The following is a 10,131-nucleotide window of genomic DNA, read 5'->3' on the forward strand; positions in this document are numbered from 1 at the left end:
CACAGTTGAAGCATTCGAATGTTCTTATACGTTTTACCTTTTGAATCTTCAAATCCATACTCATATATTTTCTGTGACGCAAGAATATTTAAAGTAGCTACAGAGGTGGGTCAGGGGAAGAGTGAGCTGGGCAAGCTGTGCTGACAATTTGAAGCTCCTGAGTTTGTAGTTATTAGGATGAGAGGCCACATGAAGGAGGGCTCCAATGACAGAAGAAAGGCAAGACTTTGGGGGACTAGAATTAGAAAAAAATATGCTAGGACACAGGAATCAAGGCTGTATAAATGAGGAGAGTGCTGGGCTTCATGAGAGGCCATCAAACTTGCAGAGTAATAATAACGACTGCAGTCAGACAGCCTGGATGCCAATCCCAGCCTCTCTGCTTCCTACCTGCATGGACTTCAACAAGTTGTTATATTTTTCTGAGCCGCAGCATCCTCCTGCAAAGCTGAGTAATAATAGCACCTCCTTCAGGACTGAACGAGATCGTGCTTAGTGCAGTGCCTAGCGTGCAGTTTACATTTAGTAAATGGTAGCAGCTCTTGCTGCTTATTTGCCATCATCATTACTGGAAGTTCTCCACTGGGAATCCATGGGCTGACTTGTTCTCCTTTGTCTGTGACACCGCAGGATAGATACCTCATAAAATCTATTAAGAGTGCGGGCCCTGGAATCAGACTACCCAGGTTATAATCTGCATGACCATAGGTAACATAATTACCTTGTGCTACAGTTTACTTACTTATAACATGGGAATTGAGATCTACTTCATAGATTATAGTGAGAAGCTAATACAAAACTAAATGTTAAAAAAAAAAACTAGAAAAGCCTGGCAGGTAGTGAACACTCAGTGGACATTAGCCAGGCCTTTGGCTGCCTAAGAGTATAAGCACATGACTCATATCTCCAGAAAACATGATTGCAGTCTTGATGTCGGTATATCCTAACATGGATAGAAAATTAAAATCAGTCACTATGAAAAGAGGAGGTATGAGGCTCTGAGCCCAGAAAGAGGTAAAAATATTGTCATTTCATTTGTCATAATTATCCCTTCCCACAATCCTTCCCTGCCCCCTTCCCTCTTTCCCGTCCTTCAACTAGAACTCATTACTTTAGACTGCCTAAACAGAAGGGCTTAACTCCATTTGTGGACAAAATGCTCCCCCAGCCCTAACCACTAGTCCTCTAATGAAAGTGCTCATTTGGGCTTATAGGGGGAGCATGTAGTTCTGAGAATGCAGGTGCATGCTAGGAATGGCAATAGACATCCTTATGGACCAAAGGGGCAGTGATTTCCCCTGTTCATTGTGTCAAATATTCTTATAATGCCCCTCTAAAATCCAAGAGAAACAAGATTTTTAGAGTGAAACTGGACTTAGGGTAAATGGGCTATTTCAGGACTTAATTTTGTTGTACTTACGGCATCCAGAAATTGTTCATATTGACTTACTGGAAGGTAAGCAGCGTCCTGCTGACAGGTTTGGAAGGCAGCACTTCAGTAAGTGGAGAAGAGGTTTTTTGGAGGGGCTTTCTAACACAACAATGACATTTGCTAATCCATGTGTATAAGTGGACAGTAAACATGGATGGCCAGTCAACATGAGTATAGGTTGCAATGGGAAAACCAGTAATGCAAAACTGGAAAAGGTGAGGGAAGTGGGCTCAGAGATGTAGAGGCAGGGCTCCTTGGAGCCTGCACTTTCTTCCTTGACCAGGGCATGCCTCTACATTGGGTTACCCAGGGCCAAGTCTGGCTGGGAAGTTTTTGCATTACCTGGAAGAAACCAGTATTGGGGAGTATTGACACTTCGCATTCCATCTCAGCCCCTCTTGGGAGTGAAGAAATCAAACATAAGAGAGGAAGGGAAATATCTAAAAGCCTGTGGGTCATGGTCATTCTTCCTACTCTTCTCTTGCTCCTTATTTTGAGACTTGGGAATTCCTTTTAGAGAGGCATCGTTGACCCTGGAGAACTCAAATTTTCCAGGATGGATCTCAGGGGAGAGGAAGCAGGAAGTATTGGCTTTGGCCTTGCTCAAGTCCTAGGGGACGACTGCAAACAAGACCTTCTTTTTAGATAGTCCAATCCAGTTCTCTAGAGTTATGCTGGCATTTGGGGCAGAAAGAGTGGCCGCCTTGGAGGCAAGATTGAATCTTTAGCCAGAGTGTACTCTATCTTAAGAGAGCTGGCATGTGGCAGACAGAACACAGAAGGGCAATGTTCAACAGAGCCAAGCACTCGCTCTGGGGCCCAGTTGGGCAGGAGTTCTGGTTTTTCTCAATTACCCAAAAGATCCTGTAACAAAGAACAAAGTCCAGCCCAAGTGGACTTTTTTTTAAAAATTATTATTTTGTGTTTTAATTATCCTACTCCCATTTTTTTCTTCAGTGATAAAATAGACCTTGTATAAAGCCATAAGTGGCACAAGACTAAAATCGATCCTGTAAAGAAGATGAGATGTTGAAGCTCTCTTGCTGGAGTTAGCTCAGTCAATATCGCTCATTGTCCTAGTCACTTTTACCAACTTTCCTGGCAAAAGGTTCACATTTTGGGCCTTAGATTTAGCCTATTGTTGAAAAACGACTTGATTGAAATAAAAATGTGTAATTTGCTTTCATGAATATTTTATAATGCCAAAGAAAACAGAGTAGGTAGTATGCTCTGCTTTAAGCAAGCCCAATACATGAATGGATTTACAAATAAACTAGGGGTAGATTATTGGCAAAATGCTTCAGCATAATTCTTTCAATAATAAACTTTTCTGACACATTTTTTAACAATTAATTTATGGCCAGCTTTTCAGAACATATCAGTCACATTAATCAGTTAACACCTGCCTCACTGACACATACTAAGAGCTTATTTGAGTATAGGTAGGTACAGAAGATCCTTGAAAGATCTTCTGGTCGAGTGTCTTGTAACTAATAGTAATAAGAACAAACTAGATGTTCTGATAGCTTTCCTTTCTGTTCGGCTTCCAACAAAATGATACTTCCAACAAAATGAAGGTATATGGGTAATTCTTGTCCTAAGGTAAAGGTATTGCTGTGCAACATACAAAGTGAAAGGATAGGAAACATTTTTTAATGAACAAACAGCTTTCACAGAGACTGTCTATATCACATTATTATTACAACATAGATGAGCTGAAACCTTTTTTGTACATATTTGGAGGAAAGAAAATCCTAAAGAGAAATCAAGCATATAGAGGTAGTTGAATAGCAATGTGGGGAAGAAAAAACATTATCTTATTTCCCCTTTCAGTTCATTACAGTGCTGGAGTAAAATGACTGCTCAGAAAACAACTGGAATAACAAACACAGACATGTTTGCTGCTGTTTAAATGGCTTGCTTGATATTTTACTACTAGCATTACTGAGAACTACATAAAATGATGGAACTAGTTTATCTAAAATAAACCTATTTTATTTTCTCCTTTTATTTTGTTCTTTATTGATATTGCTGTGACAATAGATGTTAAGCAACTTATTTAAATGATGCATTAGCTACAATGTTGTTTTGTAAACTTCTGTTAATCACATTTTTTGCAACAAATCTTTAAACATCTACAGAATCATAAAGCAAAACTTTTAAAATGACACCAAGAACAGAAATTACAGGCACTTCTCTCTCAAGGTTAACTTAGTGTGTTGGAAAATATCCATTTGTAAGTCAAAATGTCTTCATTTCACCTCTGGATATGCATAACCCAGATTATTAAATAGTTGAACAGTGGGAGTTATCATTCTAAGAGGAATTGAATACATTCATTTTACATGGCTCCTTTTCCTTCCTTCTCTCTGCACTCAGGAAATGCCACAAATTGCAGCCCATGCAGCCAGCTGCTTTTCAGAACTGTCTTAAATTATAAATCGAAACCTCTATCCACAAGCCTAAAATCTGTTCTTTCCATTATTTGGGCTGTCTTCCATTTGTGTCTTTCACACCTCTGCTATGATTCTGCCTTGGTAAATGTAAATGGATGAAAAGTCAACAGGTTGAAAACTCAAGGAATGAGTTCCTGAATAAAATTCCATCTTGGAAATGGAGTAGGCATGGGGGAACACAGTCCTCAATGAAGTCCAGTTCAACAGCATGAAATCTGTTGACAGTAAGAAACTTCTGGGAGCTGTGAACTAATCTCAGGAGCTCTACTGCTCTAATGGCCAGTTACAGGGGATAATCTGAGCCCAGGCAAGCTCCATAGGCAGAGCTGGAAGTGCCACATGCACAGTGACTCAACTAAACCTGTGCGACTAGAAGCAGTCAGCCTCCAGAAAAGGAAAATTGTTGAAATAGTCAGTTCCCTGTTCCCCTAAGTCAGGGGAAAGCACTCTTTTCTCCAAGTGTCTATGGAAAATTAGTTTCATCATTTTTCATTTTCCACATTTTGCTGGTTGTTAGCTAGCAGTAGTAGTACAGTAAAAAGCAGAAAGGCATAATGTCTGCTTGGTACCTAATGCATATACACACATATATGTACATACATACACATACACACAGAGAGAAAATAATCTACTAAGAGAAGACTGGGTCCTGATAAGACAGGAAAACTAACCAAATAAATGGCACTATCTACCAAGGGGAAGTCTTGTCCTTCTGGCTTTATATCTTCTCTCTGTATACTCTTCATTCCCAAGCTTTGCTGCAAAATCAATTTACAAGTATTAAAAATGGTCATGTCTAACTGATGACCCCATTTAAGTGCATTCCAAAGAAAACTAAAGCTTAGCCTTGCCTTCTGCCTCCCACCACAACAGAAACCAAAGCTTGCTATAATACCACCCAAATGTGTATCTAGGCTACTGAGAGTAAAGTGCAATTCTGTGTCTCCAAGGATCCACATTTGCTGGAGTTATGTACTCACTTATCAACATGAAGCATTCTATGATGTGTAATTTTATTTTATTTTTTTAATTAAACTTATTTTTTTAATCTAGATTAAGTGGTGATGTGTTGGGTAATTTAAATTTACTTAACCTACACCTTCCCATTGTGAGCTTTTGGGGTGCTTTTGTGACTTGGTTGTCATGCCTATTTAACAAAATTATGTATAACACAAACTAAAATCTGCAAGGTAATGGGTTCAAAATCAAGCTTGGCTATTTACTGGCTGATTGTGTTACTTAGGCAAAGTATTTAACATTGCAGAGCCTCAGCTTTCTCGTCCATAATATGGGGATAATAAGTGATCTTACAGGATTGATGTGACAAATAAATGATTTAATGAGATCATTAAATCACCTGGCTCAGTATCTGGTATGTAGTAGGTTTGCAATACATTTTTGTTAGGGCGGCATAAAGAAATACCATGAACCAAGCACAAACATCGTAGATCGTAAAATTTGTTCACCCTGGCATGGCCAAGATTTTCAATACATTTTGAAGAGCAGGGAGTGATGAGTTGGTTATTCTAAGGGAACCAGAACTTAAGGCTTCCATTATATTGGAAATTCTAGACCTCCAAACAATACTACTTTTTAGGCCTATTAAAATAAGAAAAAATTGCTGGCACAGAATTCTCCCTTATTTCTGAACTTCATTTGTTTTTCAGTCTTTCCACTTTTCCAAACAGACTTGACTCCAAAAGGAATCATCGTAAAGCATCAACTTATGGTTTGAAATTCAGTGGTGTGGATTCCCCCAACCAAGTTTAAAGGGGTTGGAAATGGGTATTGTGTGTAAAAGCAGCATGTTATCCAAATGTAGGCCCCTGGTGATATTCCATAACTATGAATAATCTAATTACAACTATGATTTGTCAAATGTCTCCTATATGCTAGGTATTGTGCTAAGTGATTTACATATACTATCTCATTTAATGTTCATAATAACCCTATGTGTGGTAATTATCATTACCATTTGCTAGATGAAGAAACTGGGGCTCAGAAAAAGTTAAATCACAAAGGTAACACACCTAGCAAGTGGAGACACTTATCACCCTTTTTTGCGTTGCATTTATACTAGATAATGGGAAACTATTGTACTATGACTGTGTTATGACCAAATAGTTGGGCACTAAATCTGAGGAGGAGACTGTAATTTACTGCTCTCTGTGTCTTGTAGAATTTGCTTGGGCATTTACCATGCCTATCCTTCCAATCCAGTCTGGCTCCAAACATCAAACCTGGTGACATAATGCTTTGACAACATAGCATCCATTAAGAAAGTGCAGAAAAGATCATTTGGTTTCTGCTTACCTTAAGCTCTCTTATGTTGCACGGATCATCTCATTTTGCCTTTTCTGTTTCTGGCCACAGGTGGTGATGGAAAAAGCCAGACTGATTACTTGAGGCATTAACCTCTCACCTTGACAGAGTGGTCAGGCTGTGAGTGAATAACACTGTCCAGAATCACAGGGGGTGGGGTCATTTGAGTAATGGTACAAATGGCACAATTCACTTCTTCCCTGCCCTAATCTTTTCACTCTGTCATTCATTATAACACTCTCATACTCATGCTATTTTTCAGGTTCACCTGGCACTAAAAGAATCACACTTGTCCTAAGCAAGCTAAACCAGGGCTTATTCTTACCTGTTTATCCACCATTCTTCCCCTATACTGAAATCTTTGGCCCATTGTAGCTTGGAGGACAGGCAGTGTTTAGATAATATCATGGATTAATTTGCTGTTTCCTTTAAAAGTATTTAAAAATCAAAAAGATAGTTTTTTTTTAAGCATCCTACCTTTTCTACTGGCTTCTTTATACTTTTCGTAACAAACAGTCCTTCAGCAAGTGTTTCCATACATGCTGGCCAGGCTGTGATCCTCAGAACCCTGAGAAGTGGAAGCTAGCTGGGCCCAGCTTTGATGTGCCAAACTGAAAACTCTTTCCTCTGAAGGGATAAATATTATTCTGCCTAAAAATCCCATTCTTAACTGCACAGTGGAGAAATTAGAAACACTTAGAATTAGATTGCTGAAATGAATGCCTATAATAGATTGTAATAAAGGACACTCCTCTGATTCATCAATTAATTCCAGAAAAATTCCTTCAGCCTTATTCTGTATAACACATAGAAAATGGGTTATTTTACTTTACTCTGGCTTATTCCATAATCTATGCCAAATCCCCTATGTATTTTATATTGTTGAATTCAAACTGAAAACACAATGGAATCTGTGACTATAGATGACCTTAGCATGATTCTGAACTTCCTTTAGGTATCCAACTGGATAGACACAAAAATGGTTCAAGAACTGAGATCGAACAAAAGGTTAAAGCAAAAATGACACATTTCTAGTACTGTTACTTCCCCCTAGGTACATGGTAAACTACATCAATAAATAAAGCAATTGACTTTTTAGTAATGTACGCTTAAATAGTTACAAACATACATGTATAAAAAAGGATACAGTAGTGAAAAAATAAATTAAAACAAAGAAGTTTGAACATTATTTTACACAATGCTATATAAAACCTGAACCATTTGGAATGAGGAGACCTCAAGTCAGTGAAATAATGCAGCAACATTATTAGTATCTTTGCCTCAGATTTCAACCATACAGTCATTCATCAATGAAAGAAAGAAAATTAAAGCAAAATCACTTTAAACTTTCAGAAAATTTTATGTCGAATCAAAAAAAAAAAAAATTTTCCGGGCTCTTGAATATCTCTGCTGTGCATGTAGTTGTGCAGCATGTCAAGAAGCATCTTAAGAAAGAAAGTTTCAAACAGGTCATTTTTTTTTTTGGTCTTTCTACTCAATTTATCTCTGTGGTCAACAGCAGGGTAATGCCTCTGTTTGACCCTTGCCTTCTGTTAAGATGTTATTGCATCTAGATATATTTACAAGATGACTTCCCTAGGCAGTGGGGAGGGTGGCAGCTCCTCTTCAGCAATCCATTCTCACTAGTTTTGGTTTCGGGATATAAAGGCCAGGACACGCCGAATACCGTTCAGTCTATCCTTTAAGGACTTCATTGCTAGGAACGGAAGCTGAGCTCGGCTTTCCAGTGGGAGAACTGCTAATGTCCACCAGCACCAGGCTGGACCATTTGGGTTAATCTGCAACAGAGAAACAAAATGGGTTCATCCCACTCCCATGGAAGTGATATTAGTCTGCAGGTTTCCAAAGCCGCATGGTAAACATCCCAGGTAGAACTGCGTCTGTGTGTGGCAGACTGCTAACTGCCCTGGTATCTATATCCCCTTCTCTTAACTGGGCATCCAGCCACTTAGAAAAAGAAGACTACATTTTTCAGCTTCCCTTGCAGCTAGGTGAGGCCATGAGACAAAGTTCTGGCTGATGAGATGTAAAGCAAAGTGATATGTGTGACTTCTGAGTCATGCCCTGGGAAAGGGGCATGTACCCTCTACTTTCCTCTTTCTCTCCCTTTCCCATAGGCAGAACATGGGCATGGTGACAATCAGTATTCTTCAATCAGGAGGATGAAGGAAACATTCAAAGGATGGTACAGCTTTGTGAGAAAGGAACTTAGGTCTCTGAATGATCTCATGGAACAGAGTTGCCTTAGGCTTCCAGGACGTATGCCTGCTATCTTGTTTAAGTTAGTTATTTTTGGTAGTTGTAAAGTAAGCAAATCAATACCCTAACAGGTATACTATACTTCCTAGCTAGTGTGATTTATGTGCTGAAATATCCGCTACTCAATCTCTTCCACTTCTAAGATTCTATTTAAGGTCCTTAAGATTGATGTATACATGTTGGCCTTCAATTCCCATGACCCCTTAGGTTTAGCATGTCTCTTAACTTCCTTCATCTCCTTGCTTCTGGCTGAAGGCAATACAGTCCACATATGCCATGTCCCTATATAGGGCCATGGCTAGCTTCTCTCCTGCAACCAAACCTATGATTCACAGCCTCAAAGCCCAGCAATCCCACTTCACAAAAATTCCAATTCGAAAACATTCACTTGAGAAATGTATTTTTGTCCCTAGGTTTCCTTTTAATCAAGACATTTCCCATCCCACACAAAGCCTTCACCAAAATTCTGTTTGTCAGCAAGTGCCAAGGCACACATTTTAGACATTGGTGACTTATTTCCTACTAAGCCCAAAATGAGCTTTCTTCACAACTTTCCAAAGGTTAATTTTAAGACTGTAGAGAACCACATTCTGGTCAGACCACTTACATGTGGGATTGTTTGCCTCCAAATTGGTTCACCTGATTCTCCCCCAAACCTTATTGCCCTTTTTCCTTCTCTGTCTTTAGCTTCATTTGGATTCGTTTTTTTCCCTCACTATAGTCTGTAACATGTTCTCCCTCCTATTATCAGTTTTGAATATTAGATTGACATATTCTGAACTTTCTTTCCTAGGATCATTTAAGCTGATGTTAATATTTCTGGCTGTTTCTAAGGAACTTCCTCCTGAGGCTTAGAGAATTCTTATTAATGGTACCACTGGGGCTGCAGCATTGACTGGATCAAACTGGGTGGAATTTGGGGATTTGCGGGGGGGGGGTGTTTGCTTGTTTGTTTGTTTTGTTGCTGCTGCCAAAGCAACATGATAAGAAAGGAAATGAAACCCAAGACTTCAGCTTTTTGTCACTGAGCCTTATGAATCACTCTGTGGCATCTGTGTTTATGGAAGATGCTGTTATCATTGTTGATCGCTATCTTCTGCTTGACTAGGGTAGAATGCTTTCCAGAAGGTGAGGGGGAACATTAAGCTTGATCATGAGCTTGCTCAGAGCTCTGCTGTAGTCCTGAATCACCATAGCCCAGAGCCAGGAGCTGGGTCATTCGGAAGCACTAACTGACTTTTCTCTTTTCAACATTCACGATGCCTTTCTATGGGGAAAAGGAAGTACTTTTGCAGTCTGGAGAAAGCAAGACATTTCAGCCCAGTAGGGAGCAGATTGATGGTTTACAGCCTCAGAATGCAAGAGGAATATGAGACTTCAGAGTATACTTTATCTACCTGCCTCATTTCAGAGATAGGAGAAAAGTGGAGAAGGGGGAAGGGACTTACCCAAGGTCGCACAGCTAGAGAGGTAAGCAGGACCAGTCTTTCAGCAGGGAAGTCAGAATATATATATTCTATTTTACTATTGTGACAGAGTTAGGAATGAGTGTAAGTAAAGGATTTAGGAAGTTATGGAGTGACAATGTAGGATAGCCAGCTCAGAATGTGGGAAAGGTGAAAGAAGGGAAATATTTGACTA

At 39.3% G+C, this 10,131-nt stretch overlaps 1 protein-coding gene across 8 annotated transcripts in view; it reads right to left on the bottom strand.

The window, feature by feature from the left end:
- Window positions 1-3,063: 3,063 nt before the first annotated feature.
- Window positions 3,064-10,131, bottom strand: part of LONRF3 (LON peptidase N-terminal domain and ring finger 3) — a 135,599-nt gene continuing 128,531 nt past the window's right edge. For 5 of the 8 annotated variants that reach the window (XM_025046137.1, XM_025046136.1, XM_025046133.1 and 2 more), the window contains one exon: window positions 3,064-8,009. In XM_025046137.1, the coding sequence (XP_024901905.1) occupies window positions 7,854-8,009 (156 nt within the window). In that variant the 3' untranslated portion in view covers window positions 3,064-7,853. The remainder of the gene's footprint in view (window positions 8,010-10,131) is intronic. The other 3 variants (XR_003046072.1, XR_003046070.1, XR_003046071.1) reach the window with 3 other exon arrangements.

This window comes from Pteropus alecto, unplaced genomic scaffold (assembly GCF_000325575.1).
Source record: "Pteropus alecto unplaced genomic scaffold, ASM32557v1 scaffold280, whole genome shotgun sequence".
NCBI lineage: Eukaryota > Metazoa > Chordata > Mammalia > Chiroptera > Pteropodidae > Pteropus > Pteropus alecto.